This window comes from Mustela lutreola, chromosome 10 (assembly GCF_030435805.1).
Source record: "Mustela lutreola isolate mMusLut2 chromosome 10, mMusLut2.pri, whole genome shotgun sequence".
NCBI lineage: Eukaryota > Metazoa > Chordata > Mammalia > Carnivora > Mustelidae > Mustela > Mustela lutreola.
In genome coordinates this window covers 47,980,105-48,003,150 of record NC_081299.1, presented here as the reverse complement: position 1 = coordinate 48,003,150, position 23,046 = coordinate 47,980,105, and the positions used below count along the sequence as shown (strand labels likewise).

At 41.0% G+C, this 23,046-nt stretch overlaps 1 protein-coding gene across 15 annotated transcripts in view; it reads right to left on the bottom strand.

Annotated features, from left to right (window-relative positions):
* Positions 1 to 23,046, bottom strand: part of FGGY (FGGY carbohydrate kinase domain containing) — a 412,410-nt gene that overhangs the window by 237,201 nt on the left and 152,163 nt on the right. For all 15 annotated transcript variants that reach the window (XR_009345297.1, XM_059137206.1, XM_059137204.1 and 12 more), the window contains one exon: positions 16,367 to 16,482. Coding sequence is in view for 14 of the 15 variants with exons in the window: in XM_059137206.1 (XP_058993189.1) it covers positions 16,367 to 16,482 (116 nt within the window). In the remaining variant the exon portion in view is untranslated. The remainder of the gene's footprint in view (positions 1 to 16,366; positions 16,483 to 23,046) is intronic.

Below are 23,046 nucleotides of genomic sequence, written 5' to 3'. Positions count from 1 at the left end.
GACACTGCAGAAACTCTGTATCTCAAAGATCCCCTGGCAGCTTCTGTACTTTCAATTTAAAGATAGATGCATGGTCCTTAGTAGAAAAGAATGGGGGGAGGGAAGTAGAACATGAAGTATTAATAAACATCATAAGATCATTACCTGGTCCCTTAAGTAGCCTCTGAAGTAAGAGCAATGGGGAAAAAAAATTGCAAGAGGCTATTTTCCCCTCCTAATAGATTGTACATTTCAACAGCTAAAAGGATATGAAAATTTAACGGAATTTTTAATGTCTTTCTAGGTTTTATGATACCACAAAGAGATCATCTTTGTTCTCCTTGCCATGAGAACAGATGGGTGATAGGGGCGTTGGGGCCGTGACTCACCACCTCCTCATGCCCACAGAGGCTATACATGCAGCAGGCCAACTTCTGGGATCAATAGGGTTCACAACAACGCAGTATCTGCCAGCAAACCTTGAAGGGGCCATTAGTCAACCAGTGACCTGCCAACCTGACCACAGCAGCCTTCTGATGTGGATTCTCAGAAAGGTTAGCGCATGCTGGGAAACGGAAAAGGTCATGGGTACCTCACAATCAAAATCCACAGGACTGGGGTGAAGGGCATCACAGACGAGCTAGGAAGTCAGGTATAAGGGCTACCCTGAAAACCAAGGTCACTACCTACCGGCTACATGCCCAAGAGAAGCTTAGTAGAAGAGGCAGCAACTAGGACAGGCCACACACAGCAGACCAGAGCAGCCACTGGAAATGGCTGCCTTCCAAGAACACTGAACTAAATGACCTCTCAAGGACGGCAATGATGGCAAGAGGTCAGATGTCCAACTGGGGTCTGGATGCAAGTCTCAAGTTAGTAACTTTCAGAAAAGGGGAAAAATCCAAAACTGACTTGGAATTTTTTTTTTTTTTAAAGATTGTGTTTATTTGACACAGAGAGAATGAGTACAAGTAGGCAGAGAGGCAGGCAGAGGGAGAGGGAGAAGCAGGATCCCCCCGAGCAGGGAGCCCGATGTGGGGACCAATCCCAGGACCCCGGGATCATGACCTGAGCCAAATGCAGACGCTTAACGACTGAGCCACCCAGGCGTCCGCTGACTTGGGAATTTTAATGTGAGTGAAGCACGTGGCTTTGCAAGTGTCAATCTCTCTACTCACTCTCCGCCTGGCATTTCAGAGAAGCCAAGAGAACTCTCATCCTCCGAAAGCCCTATCCTCAGGCCTCTTTTCTCTGTACCAGTTCAGAGCGAAGGAAGAAGGAACCTCTGAGATGGGCTAGCATCTTTTGTTATCTTCTTGAGTCAGCAAAGAGGAGGGGCTTTGGTGTCTCACGGATCTGAGTTAGGATCTAACTCCATGACTAATTCATGTGTTTGACTTTGGGCAGATTTCATCAGGTTAGACAACCTTAGACTGGTCAGCGGTTTTGTTTTCCACATTCACTAGATCTAAATGATCTTCTTTATCTGGGTCATTCTCCTGTGGATACACTATTTTTTTTTTTTAATTTTTTTCTGTCCGTTGGCCCTTATAGATGTGAGACCTGGAATGGGACACAGAATTTCAGATATAATCTGACCAGAACTGAGGCTCTTGTTGACCTCGACCTGAACGTTGCAGCTCTATTAACACAGCCTAGCCTCAGGAGGCTCTGCAGCCTTGTGGTTAGAGATGGAGGCTCTAGAGAAGATGTATCTCTGGCTCCGTTACTTACTGTGTGACCTGAGCAATTTACTTAACCTCTCTGTGCCTCAGTTTCCTCATCAGTAAAGTATAATAGTATCTACCTAGACTGGCTAAGAGGATTAATAAGTTAATAGTTACAAAGCATATAGAAGTGACTGGTACACAATTAAGTTTTCAGCTAATACTTATTGGTTCATTGCTCCTTGACAATCAGGCATTCTCTAAGAAATCAAGGCTACTACTGAGATTACGTATAAATTTTTGTTTCATTTTGTTTTTAATTGAGGTATAACTGACATATAACATTATATTAGTTTCAAGGGTATAACATAATGCTTTGATATCTGTATATATTGTGAAATGATCACATTAAGTCTAGTAAACATCTGTCACCTTACTACAAATTTTTTTGTGATAAAGACTTTAAAGGTCTACTCTCATAGCAGCTTTCAAATATGCAATACAGTACTACTAACTACAGTTACCACGCTGCACATACATCCCTAGGACTCACCTGTACTAACTGGAAGTTTGTACCTTATGACCTCTTTCACCCATGTCACTGGTCCACCAACCCAGCCTCTGGTAACCACCATCTGTTCTCTTGTATCTATGAGCTGCTTTTTTTTTTCTTTTTAAGATTCCACATGTAACTGAGATCATATGGTACTAGTCTTTTTCTGACTTATTTCACTGTGTGTAATGGCGTCAAGATCCACCCATGCTGTCTCGCATGGCAAGACTCCATTCCCTTTGTACCTGAATAATATCCCACTGCACGCACACACACACACACACACACACACACACACACACACCCCTTCTTGATCCATTCATCCACTGATGGACATTATGTTTGCTTCTATGTCTTGGTTATTGTAAATAATGCCACAGTGAACATGGGAGGGCATGTGTCTTTTTGAATTAGTGGTTTTGTTTTCTTTAGATAAACACCCAGAAGCAGAACTGCTGGACCAGTTGGTAATTCTACTTTTAGCTTGCTGAGAGACCTCCACCGTTTTCCACAGTAGCTGTGCCAGCTTGCACTCTCAGCAACAGTGCACGAGGGGTCCTCTTTCTCTACATCCTCACCAGCACTTGTTATTTCCTGTCTTTTGGATAACAGGCAATCTAACAGATGTAAGGTGGTATCTCATAGTGGCTTTTTATTTTTCATAGGGGATTTGATTTCATTTCCCTGAGAGCTAGTCATGCTGACCATCTTTTCATATACCTGTTGGCCATCTGTGTACCTTCTTTAGAAAAGATGTATTGTTCTTTTATTTTACTTTTTATTTATTTTATAACATATAGTTAGATCTTCTACCCATTCCTTCCATGAATTTTTTTAATGAAAAGACATACCCTGATAAAAATTCACATTAATTTAACTTACTCTTCTCATCTGTTGTTCTTTAAAAACAATTTTTTTTGAGGGGCAACTGGGTGGCTCAGTCGCTTAAGTGCCTATTTTGGGGTCAGGTCATGATCTTGGGGTCCTGGGATGGAGTCCCATGTCAGATGCCCCTGTTCAGCGGGGGGGTCTGCTTCTCTCCCCACCCCAGCATGCGCTTGTTGTGTGTGTGTCTCTCTCTCAAATAAAATTTTTAAAACTTTTTTGAATTATGGTATTTAATGTATTAATTATGGTTCCCTACTTTGTATCATTTACATATTTATTCAGCAAGTCCTCTATGTGTTCACTCAAGTTGCTAAATGAAAACATTATCAAGGGCAAGTTAAAAGGCAACGAATGTCATGTGTCTTGCCACCAGGGGCTCACAGAGACTTGAGATGAAGTCCTTTACCCATAGTCTTTGAGGTAGTTTCTCAGCCCTTTGGGAATCTATTCTGAATGTATCACTCATTCCAAGGTCCTCTTTTTTAACTAGGAGAAAACTGCTGGAAATTCCTCAAAAATGTGTAACACACCAGATACGTTTCATCTATGCCATTTTATCAGTAGTTCTCCAACTCAAACTCGTTTATTTATTCAGTATATTTAGTGGACAGCTAGTCTGTCAATCAACACATAAATACATACAAGAATAAGGTAGTGACAAGTACTGAGAAGAAATACAAGAGAACAACAATACTGCCGGGGCAGGGACGGGAGTGGTAGCTCACAGGGTGAGGAGGCTCTTCTCTAATGCATTTAACCCAAGATACAAACAAAAAGAAAGAGATAACCCTGCCACTATTTTGAGAAAAGCCAAGGCCAACAGAGGGCCATGTTAATGCAAAGGCTACGCGCACCAGGAATTTGGGGAAACAGAACATCACTGTGGTTAGACAGTAAGTATGTGGACGCATGGCAAGAAATAAAAGAAAGGGGGTATAAGGAGAGAGCTGTCACACAGGACTTTGAAGAGCATATCAAGGAATTTTTATTTATTTACTTTTTTGAATTGTAATAGAAAGCCACTGGAAGAATGTGGCCATGAGAGTAGCATCATCTGACTTACACTATTAAAAGAATAATCTAACTGTGGCAGCAAAAGGATTATCAGAAGGAAGAACATAATCAAGGAAACCAATTAAGAGGCTGGTACACAAATTCTGCAAGAGATGAGAGAACTTTGAACTAGGAAACTCACAGTGGGAATGGGTAGGAATGGCCTAATTCAGGGTTCATTTTGCAGCCAAGCATCCAGGACTTGCTGGTGAACAGAATGTAAGATGAAAGAAAAGTATAAAGAATAACTTCTGGGTCTGGGTCCTGACTAAGTGGGAGAGCTATTGTACCTTTTATGGGAGACAGAGGAGACAAGAAGAGGAACATGCTGGGTGGTTGAGCTGTGTGGGCAAATCAAGAGTTCTGTGTTGGATCTCCATCTCCAGCAGCCAGCCAGCCAGCCAGCATTTATTCAGAGGTGATGCTGGGCAGAGGAGATAGCACAAGCAGTCTGGTTAAGGATGTAAGAGCAGATGGACAAGATGTAAGCACCAGATGCTACTGGAGTTTCGACTATGCCCAGCAATCTCAAGGAGAGTGTTCCTGCGAAAGCAATTTCAAGAAAAGACAACATCTGAGGTTAGGTTAGCAGAACTCATTCATAGTGAACCTGTGTGACTTCCTCATGACATTCTCTTTTATAATTATATGCATAAAAATCACAACCAAGATACCTTGTGTCATTAACGTGAAGCACACAGGTCATTTTTAAGGACCAAACTTTTGGAAAACTGGAAGCAGTGACTTATCTAAGCAGTGATTCAACCTTGCTCTCCAGGGCTCCAAGATCACATCTGCAACTTATTTTCTTAGTTGTGAATACCCAGCTGAGCATGAATATACAACACTGACTGAGATGTCAAAATACTTCCCTAGATTTTCCATTTCCTCTCAACCACATTCAATCTGAATGAAGCCAGTTCTATGAGATCATGATTTCAGCATCGTCTTACAACCTGTTTCAAGTTTCTCAGCTCTAGACACAGTGGTCTTCCTTCACCATGCTTCCTCCTGCCACAGTCACTGCAAATGCTGTTCCCTCTAACCGAAACACTGTTCCCATCCTTCTTCTCTGAGTGAACGTGTATCAACCTCCTCTAAACATCCATTCCTCAAAAATTTCCTGTTTCCCTTACAAGGCCATATCCCATTACTACACACTCTGAAATTTCCCATGACCTATTCTTTGTGCCATTTATTTTAGTGCCGATCTTCTGACTGAATGCACTCTTTACTACACTGAAAACTTGGAGAAGGCAGGAACACTGTTGGTGTTGATTCATCATTATTCTACTAAAAGTAGCATGATGCCTAGCATTAAGTTAATGATTGAGAACAAAAAAAAAAAAAAAAAAAGAGTGTTTTCTCTCTCTTTTTTTAACAAAATCCTTAATATGATCTAATCTTTGCAAACTATTAACCAAACCTTCTTAGTTTCTCCTCCTATGGATACCAGTATCAAAAGTATTTTTAGGTTGCTCATAGAATTTGACATTAGGGGAGCCCAATATTACTTCCCTTTATTGCTACAATATTTTATATAGTATTAAATTTTCTCATATCAATTAATTTAGCTACTATCTACTGGGGTCTTACCAGAAGTCAGACACTTTACATACATCACCACTCCATCATGAAGACTATGCAAGGTAGGTATTCCCACCTGTTTAATAGATGAGATCAAGTCTCAAAAAGACTTAGTGACATCCACAAGGTCATACAGTCAATAAGTGCTGATTCTGGGATTCGATTATAGGTCTTTCTATCTCAAAAGCTTCTAACTTCTGGTTTCCCCAAATGCAAATCTGGAATAAAGACTATTTTTCAAACTGGACAGGAAATCAGTGTGAGAGTGAATGAAAAGAAATATTCTTTTAAAGTCATAAAGCATTGTAGGAATATTAATCACTGAGTTTCTTACCTCATTATCACCTATGTATCCTGTATTTTTTATTTACCTATGGATATGTGCCCTTTTGTTCATGAGAAAAAAACTAAAGATTGCCAGTTATGGTGCTGAAGAACTTAGGAAAACCTATAATTCTGGTCAACGTAAGTTCTCAAGGAGGTAAAGACTGAAATGTGATTATATTTTGAAGCAGAAGTCTGATTATTTTATTATATGCTGCTTGGAACAAAAGCTGTGTGAACCCAAGGGTACAGCTCAGGAAAAAAACAAAAAACAAAACAAAACAAAATTCCCCAAAGTCAGAAGAAGCTGGCAGTAATTTTATGGCATTATTCATAGGGTACTAACTTTGGCAGACATGACCTATTACCTAGGGAGGAATCTGAGTTCAGAAGAACGAACAGTTATTAAGATAGTAAGAAGTGACGTTTTTTGAGGACTTCGTATGTGCTAGGATCTTTACCTGCATTATTTACTTTAATCCTCCTAATACACTAATTAAAGCTCAAGAAAATCAAGTACCTCAGCCAACAATACACACGGCAGAGCATGCATGGCTTGCAGATGACAGAGTCATCTCAACTCAGCCCCGACACTGGTAACCAATTCTCAGCCATTAAAATAGGCAACAGCTAATATAGTATTTTATTATTTTAATTTACCTACATCAGTAGCTTAGGAGCTTGACTGCTATATTCCTAGATCCAACTATCCCTGGTTGCTTGGGCACAGTCCAATTTCTGCATTCGCAAGGCTGAAAAGTGGACTCTGGATTGGGTGAATTCACATATGTAAGCTCATCCCTCAGGGACATTATTCTGGTGCTTAGTCCCTTCCAAATGACAGTAACCAGATTGGTTAAATGACCAAAATTTGTTGGAAAAGGTAAGACAAGGATAGGCGACACAGAGTACTGGGCCAGCTACAGGACTCCCAGGAGACCCGGTCTCTGGTCCCAGCTCTATCACTAAAGGGCTCTAAGATCAAGGAAATTCAACCTACCTCCCTGAATCTTGGGTTTTCATCTACAAAATGAAGACGTGAGAGCAAAATCTCTATGATCCCTTTCAGCTCTGCTATTCTCTGACTGCCCAGCAGTAAGAGAAGTTGGAAGCTGATCTCACTTTTGGGGGGCTTCCAATTATCTTCCAGATGCCATACTGAAAGGAAGAGCAGTTCCATGAAACCTTATACACAGCAAGCCTTCTGAAAGCCATTACCTTACAGCACGATGTGGTCATCATTGCTCCCTTGCCCTCCTGGCTCTGCACAGCTATTCCTGGAAGGGTTAGCAACTGAAACAGTACTTCTGGGAATCTAAGAGTGGCAGTGGTGGTTGGGGAGGGCACAAATACTTTTTTCAGGCCCAAAAGGCAGGGAACAGAATGCTGAGAGAGTAAAGATGCTTGTATTTTTGGTGCCAAGATACATTTAAAAATGATAACTAACAGGTCTCTAGGCTTTGTAAACCACATGTCCTGTGCTATGTGATATCTCCTTTCGACCCCCTCCCCACCCAGCAAAGCTCTATGGTAAGGAGGCAGTTAACAGGTACTGGATGTGATTAGAGGAAAGAAACAGACCTGGTGGGCACATGCACACACACACACACACACACACACACACACACACAATCATCTTAACAGGAGCTACAAAACTTCTAAAACTACCCACAATTTTATTTACAGCATGGGCAAGAGTAATAATTAGAACTACCTCTTGGGAGGAATAGAGAAAATTTTGTTGAGTCTCCAACCAGTGGCCCCTTCTTTAAGGAAGGATAGAAGCTCCATTAGAAATGAAACCCAGTCCCTTGGGGCACCTGGGTGGCTCAGTGGGTTGAGTATTCGACTCTTGAGTTCAGCTCAGGTCATGATCTCAAAGTCATGAGATAGAGCCCCATGTAGGGGCATATGTAGTATGCAGAGTCTGCTTGGGATTCTCTGTCCCTCTGTCCCTCCTCTCACAAATAAATAAATAAATCTTAAAAAAATAAAAAGAAATTAAATCTAGTCCCCTCTCCTTTCCCACCCTAGGTCCACTATGCTCCAGCCACATCCAGAAATTCATGCACACTTAGTCTTCTGTGCCTCCATGCCTTTGCCTGGGCAGTTTCTCGTGCCTTAAAAATCATCTCCCACGTGAACTACTACTCATAATTTTTGGACATCTCATAAGAAGACTTCCTTCATACCACCTCCAGTCGTGACTTTATACTCTGCTTGCCCACAGTATTTTGAACATGGCTAGACTTACTGAAAAGCAAGAAAAACACTGAGAATATTAATTTGCCTGTTCCCTAGATACGAGATGTCCAAGGGCATGGACCATGATGAGTATAGTTTTATATCTCCCAAATTTAGTTTAGTGCCTGGCACATAGGAGGCACTCAGTAGTGTGGCTGTTTGGACGGATAAATGATTGGATGGATCACTAACATGAAGACCTCTAGGTCATTCTCCATTAGGCAGAAGTCTTATTTTAAAAGATAAAATAAGACAGTACAATATTCAGAGGATATGAACTTGCCTCAGACACTGAAAAGACCTTATTCTATCACCTGGACAGGAATGAGAAGGGTAGTAAGAAAAAGTGGGGTCAGACCAAACACCCAGGGTGAAGGGCAAAGACAGAGCCTAGTCCAGGGCACCCAAAGGGATGGCCACCCCCAGAACATGGGATCTAGTGATGTGAGAGGCCCCATAAATCCTAGAAAATGCTGGGATTACCTGTGTCCAAAGATTTCTCCAGACCCCCCAAAATATATTACAAAAAAAAAAAAGCACCAGCTTCTCATGATATCAAGGTAGAGCCAGCAGTTGAGCAAAATTCTAAACAGAAAGTCTCATATTCTAAGGAATGAATGGATAAATCCTTGCAAACATATCTAGTTCTACGGGGAAAATTCAGATCATTGGGTATTAATAGCCATGAAAGTATATAATACCCACAACTACGGATGATAGGATATCCCTGGATTCAGGCTCCCAACGCTGGCCATGATGCCTATCACTGGTAGAAACCCCTTAGGCACATTTCCACATGCCAATTTCCTTTTCTCTCCCTCACAGTGGAGCAACATTCATAATGAGCACTTTCATCTCATACTTGCATACTCTTACATATTCCATCCATGGGAAGAAGATCACTTAGCTGATCCATGAGGCTTGAAGAAAACCAACCTCCCTGGGCCATTTTAACAAGGAAAGGGTGCCACTGCTCTGACATGGAGTCAGTGCAGGCTTGGCATGGGTCTCTCTTCTTGAACTACCTAGATCCAGGCCAGCAGGCTCTTTCAGTTTGTGAAGTAAGCAGATCAAGGCCCCAAGCAAGCCCAGCCAGGTCTCATCTCTTTGTGGGAGCTCCTTGGCCTACCGATGAATGGATTAGGTAGGTGTCATGTGGGTCCCACGGTCTAGCCATGTTCCGAAAAGAGGTAGGATTTCTCTACCGTGTTCTTTAATTCAGTACTGCACTTTGCTTCAGCTGGCTCTGAGAACTGTTCTCTATTGTTCAGACTTTATTTCTCTTTTGTTCATTTATTTTTTTATTATGTACATCAGTCACCATACTATATACATCATTAGTTTTTGATGTAGTGTTCCATGATTCATTATTTGAGTGTAACACCCAGTGCTTCACACAATCCATGGCCTCCTTAACACCCATCACTGGGCTCACTCATCCCTCCCACCCCCTTCCCCTCTAAAACCCTCAGTTTGTTTCTCGGAGTCCACAGTCTCTCATGGTTCATCTCCCCCTCCAATTTCCCCTCTTCATTGTTTAGACTTCAGAGCAGACCAGTGGTGAATACTGGGGCAACAATACCTTCAACCCATACTTGTGAGGAGTCATGAGTCTTTGTCTCCAGGGTGAAGCCTACATGATAAAAATATCTCAAATGCAGCGTTAGTTAACTGCAGGGTTACCTGACTCTATGGAAAAGCGATAGTCCTAATCTTCTTAAAGTAAGTCTGCTAATTTTTTGTTTGTTTTCCATCAAGGAGTTTGAAATTATTTTCTGTCATGGAAAAGTCTCAGAGAGAAATGCTACAGGAATGAGGCTGGACCACAACTCTCACTCAGGGTTGTGTGTCCTCCACAGAGTCCTTTCTCAAGTGGCAAATATATTCATGACAAAAGTCATGTGAACACTGAAATTATGAAATGAAATCACTGCCTGTCACCTAGTAATGTCACATAATTCAAAAACAATTTATAGAGAATACGTAAGTACTTTGGACAACTGAGGCCAAAAAAGGAACTGTTTATCAAATCTGTCATTCAAACATATATTCACTCATTCACCAACTATTTCGTCAGTCTCTACTACATGCCAGATGGTAGCCAGTGGCCTATGCCTAAAAGAGTCTCCCAGAGGAAGAGAAAATAAGTTTAAAAAGGTAGCCTTCCCGCCCCGAGGGAATGGTCTTCTTTCAGGGATGCCTATCTTCACCTTTGCCTCACTTAAGTTAGGAAGTCCTTCTACCTGAGCTTGTAAGTCTGTTTTTTGCCTGATTTTCCTGACCCCACATAATGCAGGATCTGGAGGCTAGCACATTACATCCTTATACATAACAAAGCTCTTTCTGTAATGCAAATAAGCACTCTATAATTCTGCCTTGTGCACAGGAGTTTCCATGAAGTGGCCTGCCCCAATAACACAGGGAAGCACTCTGCCCAGGAAGTAAAAAAGCAACTGGGATGTGCTGAAAGACAGCCTGGATAATGGATGAGAGCAGGTGGGATGCCGCTTGTCTTCCTAAGGGTCCTTTCTCCCCACAGATCTCTTCCTTCCTGTTGCTTTTGAGAGCTATGTAGGATTAGATGGGTGACCAGCAGATGATTCACGTGGAACTGAAGGTCAACATTTATTGGCACAGATCGTTTTATTGGACCATGGGTAGATGATTCCCTGCAAGACACTGGGTTGGAGTGTTTCCCATCAACTCTGAACATTCAATAGTTCGTCAGTATAGTTTCAATTGTGAAGAAATGTCTACTATATTCTTTTGATTCACAAAACTATTTTTCACCTTACTTTGTATAAATGTTCCCTAATCAAACCATCCAAATACCTCCTTGAAAGAAGGCATTAGGTGGTAACATTTTAGCTTTGAGAATTTGCATGTAAGTTACTTAAAACACTGTAAATTTCTTCCCCTGTCCTTCAAATGTACCATATAAATATTGCATTTCATCCTTAACTTACACTCCATCAATAATTTATTTCATAAATATCCCTCTGTAAGACCATCAGTTGCTGAGGTGTTCAGTTTTCAGGGAAAGCATTTATTTACTGCACGAGCCCAGGAAGGCTGGTAAAGACTTGGCTAAAAGCTCCACATGGAGCGAATTATGGTAATTGTATTAATGCTCAAATCCACGAAGCTCTGCTCAAATCTGCTAAAAGGTTTTGCACTTTATTGCCCGCATCTTGACGGGCAATGAGTCCACTAGAAATGTTTAACACTTCACAGGGAAGCTTCCGAGACGCATTTCTCATAGTTACAAGAATTACTGAAGAATCTCTGGAGGTATCTCCCAGAGCGATCTCTGAAAGTCACAACTGAGAGTTAACAAACTCTTTACTATCTTCCACTTTTGAATCAGACTGAAACTACAAGTTCAAGTCACCAGAAATGAAAATCAAAGGAAATATCACACAAATAATTTTGATGAATGGGTAAGTTTTAATTCATGTACGGCAATATTCTGGTTAATGATATGTCTCCTTAGGACATCCATTAAAAATCCATTAACTTAACAGGCTAAATCTAATAAAGTTACTCTGGAAATCTTCTGCTAGATTAACACTATGGATTTTTAACGAATATTTCCTGTAGGTATTGCTCTATTAGCAAACCTAATATACTAATTAAACATGGGTTTTGTGTTAGGGCTGGGGGGAGCAGCAAATGTTAAAATTAAAAAAAAAAAAAATCAGAGTTGAAGTTGGACCCAAGTCACCAAAGATATTATTAAAATCAGTTAATACCATTATAGCTTTTAAAAGCAAAAAGTGCCAACCTACCAGGACCAGCCATCTCAGGTCAATTTATTTACTTACTAACCACATAGTATTTGAGCTACTGAAGTGTACCATCCCCTACACCGGGACTGAAGACACAAAGGTAAATTAGTGAAAGTCCTGAAGTCAAGGAGCTCACAGTCTAATATAGAATCAAGACACATACATGTAATCAAAGTGTACTCTACTAACATACAGTTACTACATCATGAGAACACTCAGAAGGAACAACCAAATTTAGGGGATGGGGGGGCACATACATGTAACTGAAGTTTAACTCTGTGTTCCAGTAAGATATTAGCTCCTTCTAGGGCCTCCCATTGGGAGGGTTTACCATTTATTTTATTACTTCTGCATGGGGTTAGATGAGATTATTTATCAAATTTTCATCTGCAAACAAAGTAACATTACTTTTGTCACAGACCGTGAGAATTACATGCAATAAGGTCTGCATCAGCACAGAGAGATGTGCTTGAAATATAGGAGGGAAGAAGCAGGGTTAGTGCTTATTTGTCGCCTTCCATTCATAGGTACATAATGGATATTAATTGGAAGTCAATATAGCAACATGGCTCTGGATTCTGCCTTTACCGCTTGCAAACTGTGCAACCATCATTTAAACACTTTTCCCTTTTCTGACCGTTGGTTTCTTTAGCTGTAGAAGAGGATAAATAAAAACAACTCCATTACATAGTTTTTAAAAATCTACAAAGATAATGGTTAAAATGCAATAGTATCATGTCTGAGAAGCAGTAAACTATTAGTTTTAACTGCTACTATTAATTATGCCTTCATGGGTAAGAATTTATGGTATGAGACTTGTCTAAGTTCACACCATTAGTGCCAGAACTAGAACCACTCTAGCCCCCGGTTCAGTGTTTTAGACCCATCTCGCCTATACCCCTCAATTATAAGACAAGAGACCTTCTCTTGGTTCTCAGTCCTGGTGGTTCTCCATCAAGGCAGCAAGCTCCTGGGGTGCTTCTAGAACAGCAGCCTAGGAACTCAGGACTTGATGTCCCTGCTCTAGCTCTAATGACCAGTGTACTCATACTCTGGTGCTATGGGCTGAACTGTCTCCAAAATTCATATGTCAAGACCCTAATCCCCAATGTGACTACACTTGGAGAGAGGATGTGTAAAGAAGTAATTAAAATTAAATGAGGTCAAAAGGGTAGGGCACTGGGGTGCCTGAGCAGCTCTGTCAGTTGAGTGTCTGATTCCTGATTTCAGCTTAGGTCATGATCTCACGTGAGACTGAGCCCTGTGTTGTGCTCCGTGCTCAGCAGGGAATCTGCCTGTGAGTCTCCCTCTCCCTCTCCTCTACCCCTCCTCCACTTATACTCTCGGTCTCTCTCTCTCTCTCTCAAATAAATAAATCTTTAGGAAAAGGGTGGGGCTCTGAGCCAACAGGATCTGTGCCCTCAGAGGAAGAGGCACTAGTGAGGCACTCTCTTGAGTACAGTCTCTTCACATGTACAAAAAAGAGATTACATGAGCACACGGTGAGAGGCAGCTGCCAACAAGCCAGGAAAAGAGGCCTCAGAACTAAACTTACCTTGTTGGCACTTCCCAGCCTCCAGAACTTGAGAAATAAATTTCATTGCTCTAAATCACTTAGTCTGTGGTGTTTTGCTACAGCAGCTTCACAGATTAAGACACCCAAGACATCTCTTTGCCACACTTTTGTCTTCACTCTTGCCTTCCGTCTCCACACCAGCAACTGTGTTTGTGTCTCACACATTCCGTCAGCAGATACTCAATGTCACCTGTGCCAAGACACTCGGGGTAAGGTGCAGTGATCCCTGCCCTCCGGAAGCTTCTGGTTTAGCATTGGCTTCCTGTGTGGCTGCCCATTCTCTCTGGTGAACCGGAAGCACTGTCTAAAAACCCAGCCCTGTTGGCAGGAGTCCCAACACTCCAGCCTCTAGTCACCTCACTCATCCCCCAGAATAAAAGTCTCACCCTATTTCTCAGTTGATGTCCAAGCTGCTGCTTCCAAATGGGTGGAACACCCAGAATTTCAAAGCCAACCAGCATATGACTTATGGTATTAACACCTTTATACACCTTGTGAAGTTATACTCCACTTATCAACTGAGATCCCATCATACCTTTCTTCTGTTCAGGTATGTGCACTTATTCCAGTCTAGCTGATACTGACTTTGGGGGCTCAATCCTGGACTACTGTGTAATCCCACTGGAGGCCAACCATACAGACACACCAGCTCCCTTAGTCTCATATATCCCAATAGTCAGTGTGCTTTGGTACCAAAGTGTGGAGTTAGAGACCCCAGTTCTAATACTAACTCAACAACTTAATGGTGGACAAGGAACTGAATCCCAGTTTCCCATTCACAAAATGGGAATAGCTATTACGCCAAAAGGTTTGTGAGGGCCACATGAGATGACGTACATAAATCAACTACCAAAGGACTCAGAATATAAATGATGATGAATGTCTGCTGCTTTGTTTTCTTCTTCTCTTCTCTGGTTCCAACCTCCTCCTCTTCTCTACCAGCTCAGATATAGACGTGACTTCAGTAGAACCACAGAAATCCCAGAATGACTCTTGCTGCATACTACTCTGTTCTTTTACCCAGACTTAGCAATTAGCAGTTGAAGAGACCACAGACAACCAAGTTAAGCTATCTACAACATAGCAGGATAGGTGCTGCTTGAATCTTTCATGTTTCTATCCTTAAACTCTTGCCCTTCAATAGATGGGTCATGAGGATTTCCCCAGAACAAAGTTAAACTGAAATGACCTACCATGTGACTTGCTTATCAAGGGCAGTCAGAAACTGTAGCACACAGCAGTTTTTCCCCAATATTTAACAGCACAACTCTCAAGTTTTAGCTGGCCACGTTCATGGACACATGGCTGCCCAGCCCATGCCACAGTCCTCAGCCACACTTGCAGCCTCATGGGGCCATAGTGCTGGTTAATGGGATGTGATCAGAAATGATGTGGCTCATTCTCCAGAAGAATGGAGATGGATTCCTCTGGTCCTTTTCATTCCTCCCACTCACTGACTGGGAACTGATGGAAACTGGAGTGACTGACTTGGAAGGGAATTACCTTCCATTTTGTATAACCCACTGTCCTTTTCATTTTACTGTTACAAGACCTTAGCTTAAACACGAAACAGTATGGAAGGATTTCTATTTAATTAGGGATAACTGCCTGCCTGATGACAGCTGACTGCAACTGCAAGTAGTAACTACAGGAAATCAACAACTTCCTGTGAAATGAACATGCCAACCTTTAACTGTCAAATGCCAGCTCCTGTTATAGGTATGTACCCAGCATCGCAACGCTTTCACCAAGGAAATCCCTCCTCGTCAACCACATCTTTATTAGCTGGCCACATAAAATGACGTCTGGGACTCTAAGGCCTGCGTCAGAAATCATGCTGTACACCTCATGCTGTAGTTTATTCTCACTTTTATCTTTTCAATTGTTTTTCTTTCTGTTCATGGCTTTGTCTGGTTCTTTGAATCTAATGCACAAAGCATCTTCCCAGCTGATTGGGAACGATCTATATACACCCTCTTGATTATGCTATTCCCAGCTACTCCATGTGACTGTCTTCCTCAATCTAGTCCAATGTCTACAATTCTATATTTCAATGAAGACTTCCCATACCCTGTACCTCCACGCAGTTCCTATGAGCCCCAACACAAGGCCCAACTGGATATGGTCTATGGTCTACCCATCACAATAGACTCATTTCTCTTAGAAAAACAGGGCTGAGTCTCTGCATTTCTTTTCTTTTCTTTTCTTTTTAAAATTTACTTGAGAGAGAGAGCACATGAGCAGAAAGAAGGGCAGAGGGAGAAGGAGACTTCCTGCTGAGTAGGGAGACCAGATGGATGGGAAGGTTGATCCCAGGACCTTGAGATCAAGACCCGACCCAAAGGCGAACACCTAACCAACTGAGCCACCCAGGTGCTCCGCTTTTTTATTTTTTTAAAGATTTTGTTTACTTATTTGAGAGAGAGAGCGAGAGAGAGCGCGCACACAAGTGGGGGGAGAAGCAGAGGCAGAAGGAAAATGACAAGCAGACTCCGCACTGAGCAGGGAACCTGACACAGGGCTCAATCTCAGGATGCTGAGAACATGACCTGAGCCAGAGTCATACACTTAACTGATGGAGCCACCCAGGTGCCCCCTGCATTTCTATTTATAAAAAACAAACAAACAAACAAACAAAAAGACAATATCCTCACACACACACACACACAATTACTCTCCAGATGTTTTCATTTTGTTTGCTTTTTACCTATTTTGTTGTAATTATCTGCAACAAAATCTTCCAATCCAATCATCTTCCAGAAACTGTCATCCCAGCCTTTCTCGGCAGAGTATGTCCATTTGCACACCAGGGAGCAGAGAGACCTAAGTAAATGGGAGAAAAGTAGAACCAATAACATAAGTCAGGCTTCCTCTATATTTCACCAACTAACTCGGATATCTGCATTAGTGTTAAAGAAGTAGAATAAACCAAAGTAAGTAATTACACACCCCTATTCAGATACAAAGTCTCCCTTTCTGCCTGGGCATGCGTTGGTGGTTGTGGGGCTGAGTGATGGGTAAATGTGTTCGTGATCTACTCTGTTCTGTGCATGTTTAAAATTCTCTATAATAAAAAAGGTAAAAAGAAATTGAGAAAGTAGCTGGTATACTTTTACAGCCTAAAGCAACATTTAACAGGAGGAAGACTGGAATGCTGGAAGGTATTTTCCTCTCCAACTTTATTTTTCATACATTTACCCTTAGTATTCTACATTCCAGCAATTAAAAAAAAAAATCATTTGCAGCTTTCTTGAACAAAAAAATTCTTGCACATTTCTGTGCCGTTGCCCTACTCCTTTTTGTTTGGAAAATTTTTCCCAGCTTATTCCCCCTAGTAACTCAAATACTTCTCCAGCCTAGGCTGAGTTTCCACTGACTTCAACATCGGCCATAGAAGCTTCTTTCAAGGAGTTCTCCAAAGGCAAATGAAACAAAAGCAAAAATGAACTTTGGTGGGGCACCTGGGTGGCTCAGTGGGTTAAAGCCTCTGCCTTTAGCTCAGGTCATGATCCCAGGGTCCTGGGATCGAGCCTCACATCGGGCTCTCTGCTCAGCAGGGAGCCTGCTTCCTCCATTCTCTCTCTGCCTGCCTCTATGTCTACTTGTAATCTCTGTCTGTCAAATAAAATAAATAAAATCTTTTAAAAAAATGAACTTTGGGAACTTCATCAAGATAAAAAGCTTCTGCACAGCAAAGGAAACAATCAACAAAACTAAGAGGCAACCCACGGAATGGGAGAAGATATCTGCAAATGACATTACAGAAAAAGGGCTGATATCCAAGATCTATAAAGAACTTCTTGTACTCAATACTCAAAAAACTAATAACCCAGTCAATAAATGGGCAGAAGACATGAACAGACAAAAGACATACACATGTCTAACAGACACATGAAAAAGTGTTCAACATCACTAGCCATCAGGGAAAAACAAATCAAAACCACAAAACCTTATACCAGTTAGAATGGCAAAAATCGACAAGGCAAGAAACAACAAATGTTGGAGAGGTTGTGGAGAAAGGGGAAACCTCTTGCACCATTGGTGGGAATGCAAGTTGGTGCGGCCACTCTGAAAAAGTATGGAGGTTCGTCAAGATGTTCAGAACAGAGATATCCTATGAGCCAGAAAAAGCACTATAGGGTATTTACTCCAAAGATAAAGATGCAGTGAAAAGAAGGGGTACATGCACCCCAATGTTCACAGCAGCAATGTCCACAATAGCCAAACTATGGAAGGAGCCGAGATGCTCTTCAATAGATGAATGGATAAAGAAGATGTGGTTCATATATACAATGGAATATTACTCAGCCATCAGGAACAATGAATACCCACCATTTGCACTGACATGGATGGGACTAGAGGGAATTATGTTAAATGAAGTAAGTCAAGTAGAGAAGAACAATTATCACACAGTTTCGCTCATATGTGGAACATAAGCAATAGCACGGAGGCCCATGGGGAAGGGAGGGAAATCCAAAGGGGGTGAAATCAGAGAGGGAGACGAACCATGAGAAACAATGGGCCCTGAGAAACAATCTGGGGGTTTCGAAGTGGGAGGCGGGTGGGGGGGAAGAGGTAAGAGGGTGATGAGTATTGAGGAGGGCATGAGCTGTGATGAGCACTGGGTGTTATATTTAACTAATGAATCACTGAACACTGCATCAAGAACTAATTATGTACTATACAGTGGCTAACTGAACATAATTAAAAAAAATAAAATAATTACCAAAAAAAAAGGCCAGGGTCCTTTCATTCCCTGAGGTGTTGTGTGAGCAGCTTGCAACTCCCAGAATAACTTGTCACCATCAGGCAAGCTGACCTACCAGCCCCCTAGGGGTGGAGGATGTACTTTGTAGGATTACAAATGCAGGTAGGGGGCTGTGAAAGACTGTGGGGACACTAGCAGGCTGAGCTGTGTCACAGATGGGCAGCCAGGGAGGAGCGCAGTCCCCAGGGAGAAGAGGCCACTGGCTCTTTGTTCTCTGGAGCCAGAGTGCCAGGGCCGACATTCCTGGGCTTTCATTGCTCTCAGGTTTGTTAATGCCGAACAAACTGTAACATCCAGGTATAAGCTGAAAGAGGAAGCGATCAGTGAGCAGGGAGAACAAAAACAATATCTAAGTTCAGGGACTAGTTCACATGAGAGTGTTTTCCAGGAAACATGTATAGGAGGCAGGTCACTCTGAAGAGACAATGGTGAAACTACAGGGACTGAGCATCACGAAGGGACACGGAGCTCAGAAGGAGGCAAGAAAGACTTTCTGAATGAGAACCACTGATTTTCAGTTTTCAATTTAAAAGTTTCTGCAGAAGGACTAAAAAGAAGATCAGTGGCACTGTTGAAATTCAAATGAATGATCTGGAAGACCAAATGAACAACATATCATACTACCCAGAGCAAAGACAGGAAGAGAGAAATGATGAGAGAACAAAGAGGCGTGGAGAGCAGATCCAGTAGCGTAACACGAGAATAACTGGAATTCCAAAAGGGACTTGTTTTTTTTAAGAGAAAAGGAAAAATTAAAAAAGATACACACACCCAAAAAAAGATGAAAAGAGATGCTATAATTAAATGAATACAGTACCAATTTGGGGTTTTTGTTTTTTTGGTTTTTTGTTTTTTGTTTTTTAAATATACCGAGCTGAAGCAGGATTTAAGCTTGCAGATTAAAACTCTCATTAAGTCCAGGAAGTGAATCCAGGAAATACTTGAATTTCAAGCATAAACATAAAATTATACAAGCTTCCAGACAGAAAGAATAAGTTACTGCAAAGGCAAGAGATTCAGACTAGCTAAGGAATTCTCATCTACACCTCTGGAATGTGGAGGACAGTGGGACAACGTACAGACTATTAAGAAAAATGATCCAAGAATCCTATGCCCAGACAAAATATTATTCAGCTGTCAGGCCAAAAGAAAAACATTTTCAACATGTGAGGATTCAAAAAGCAAACTTCCCATATATGTGCTCTGAGGACAACACTTGAGAATGAACTTAAACAAAAAACAAGTGATTCACATAAGGGAAATCAAAGACTAGAGGAGCCAGCGGTGGTGAGCATTGACCTTCACTCTCTCTCCATATGTGTGCACACACATATGTGCACATACAGACATATTTAAATCTACATAGATCATGATAAATAATGGAAGCAGGAATTTGGAGTGCTAACTTTTCCTGGAACACCTTCCTGCTATAGAAGGAAAAATCTAGTAACGGCCGGGAAGTGAAAATACTATGAGCAGAACCTCAGACCCAGAAACTAAAGAAGGGGTACACAGAAGAAGTACGCAGATACATGCACATGTAAGTCTGGGCAGAGCGTTAAGCTTAGTACGGAATGAGAAGGTAATTTCTAAAAGAAACAAAGAGCTTAGTAGAACTCTCAAAATAGCAAGGAATAAAAAAAGAATAAAGAGAAAGATGTCAATGAAACCAAACTAAACCAATCAAAAGGGAAATGGAAAAAGGGTACTGGAAGACAAATAGAAAATAAAAATACCATAAAAAGAATAGTCACTTATTTCAGTTATCACAACAAATGTGAACAGGCTGAATTCCACATGTGGTTAAAAGAGAACAGTAATCACATTGGGGTAAAACTGAGTTACATCTTGTTTACAATACAGATTTTCTTAATGTGATAAAAAGATTTTTTATAAAAAGGTCAACAACAAGGTGTGCCTGGGTGGTGCAGCTGGTTAAGTATCTGACTCTTGGTTTAGGCTCAGGTTCTCATCTCAGGGTCATGAAATTGAGCCCCCCATCAGGCTCTGCAGTTAGCATGGAATCCGCTCAGGATTCTCTCTCCCTCTCCCTCTGCCCTTCCTCTACCTTCCCCCAGCTCTCTCTCTAAAATAAATAAATAAATAAATATACTCTTTTTAAAAGGTCAACAAAGAAATAACAAACACAAATTTTTTTTTTAAGACTTTATTTATTTATTTGTCAGAAAGAGAGAGGGAGAGAGAGCGAGCGAGCACAGGCAGACAGAGTGGCAGGCAGAGGCAGAGGGAGAAGCAGGCTCCCCGCCCGAGCAAGGAGCCCCATATGGGACTCAATTCCAGGACGCTGGGATCACGACCTGAGCCGAACACAGCTGCTTAACCAACTGAGTCACCCAGGCGTCCCCAAACACAAATTTTTAATATGACAATTTAAATATCAAAGTAGAATACAAGATCAAAAATATTAGCCAAGTCTAAGAAGGGCATTCTATAATGACAAAATACTCCATCTGAGAATATCATTGCACATTCAATCTCATGAATGAAAAACATAATGCGAAATATATAAAACAAGAGCTCCCAGGTTAAAAAAATAAAGCCACTTGAAAAGAGAATTTATTTAAAGATTTTACTGCACTTTCAGAATTTAAGGAAATAGGTAAACCAAAAGAATAATAATATTACTATTGAGGAATTAAAGGACTGAAATACAATCAGTAAGCTAAACTCTGAATGTTCACATAGGGCAAGAAAAAGGGAGAACATTTTATAATACAAGCAGAGACTAGATAGGCAAAATGGTATTTTACAAAGAAATTTTTAATTTAAAAGTTTTTATTAGAGGGGCGCCTGGGTGGCTCAGTGGTTTAAGCCTCTGCCTTCAGCTCAGGTCATGATCTCAGAGTCCTGGGATCGAGTCCCGCATCGGGCTCTCTGCTCAGCGGGGAGCCTGCTTCCCCCTCTCTCTCTGCCTGCCTTCTGCCTACTTGTGATCTCTCTCTATCAAATAAATAAATAAAAATCTTTAAAAAAAAAGTTTTTATTAGAAATGAAACAAGTCTGAAAATTAATAACCTAAGCAGACAACTTAAGAAATTATGAAAAACAAAAATAGATTAAATTGAAAAAAGATCAAATGGCATAGTAAAGATAAAAATATATGAAAGATATAACAAGATAAAATTCCAGTAATCAGAGAGCCAAAACATGATTCTAAGAAAAGACAATACGAAAAACAAACAAACAAACAAAAAAACCTCTGGTAAAATTAAGGAAGGAAAAAGGAGAGAAGGGAAAAAATAATAAATATGATGAATGAAAATGGGGGATATAACTACAGAAAAAGCAGATATTAACAGAAAAAAAGAGATTAAGTAAATAACATTATGTTAGCACATTTCAAAATTTAGATGGGACAGATAATTTGCTAGAAAGACAGAACTTACCAAAACTGACTCAAGAAAACACAACAAAACCGTAATAAACTTATTACCATTAAAAAAATAAGCCACTAGTTAAAAATTATCCTTCAAATAAAATTTTAAGCCTGCATGGTTGTACCAGAAACTATTAACAAATGTTCAAGGAACAAAGCACTCCACGTTATTTCAAAGACTAGAAGAAGAAATGCTCCCTAAGATATTTATGAAGGTAGGATAACTATATTATAAAACCAAACAAAGAGAGCATAAGAAACAAAAACCAGAGGCCACTCTCACATTACGAATGAGGGCATAAAAATTCTAAGCAAGATATGACCAAATTTTACATAAAAATGAGAAAAAAGTACATCATGAACAACATTCCAAAACATTTTAATAACTGAAGATCTATGCATGTATTCTGCCCTAGTATTTTATTAAAGGAGGGAAAAATGATCAACTCATATTGAAGGGAAAAAAGTATTTCATGAAATTAACGGCCACATCAAGATAGAAACTCCTTTTTTAAAAAAATATTTTCTTTATCACTTGAGAGAGAGAGAGAGAGCATGAGAGGGGAAAAAGTCAGAGGGAGAAGCAGACTCCCCGTGGAGCTGGGAGCTCAATGCAGGATGTGATCCCAGGACTCTGGGATCATGACCTGAGCCGAAGGCAGTTGCTCAACCAACTGAGCCACCTAGGCACCCTCAAAATAGAAACTCTTAATGAAGTAGCAACAATAGAAGCTTCTGCTTCTAAGTATGATGGACTAACAGGAATTGTATTTTACCTCCCCAACCATACCTTGAGAAACTGGAAAAGTAGGAAAAAAAAAATTATGACACAACTGCTCTCAGACCCTGAACAACAGGCAACACAGAACTGTGATCCCTGAGAGAAGGAAACAAATGAGGTGAGCCTGAAAATCACTCTGGCTTTCTGCCAGGAAGCCCATACCTGACCACAAAGCAGAAAGAAGGATGCCAAGGACAACAAGTCAGGTCACAAAGCTGAGAAGACTGAGATGAGAATTCAAGGAATCCAGGTGCCTGGAAGCCATGATGGCACAGACATGCGAGGAGGAGGAAGGTCTGCAGAAAGAGGGCCTTGGAAAGCTGCACAGGAGTCCCACAAAATCTTCAACTATGAAGATGCAGATAACAGACACTCTAAGAGGTCTGGTGAGAAGTGCCTGAAAGGCTGTGAGCTGAGACATTCTCAGGGCTCACAAAGACC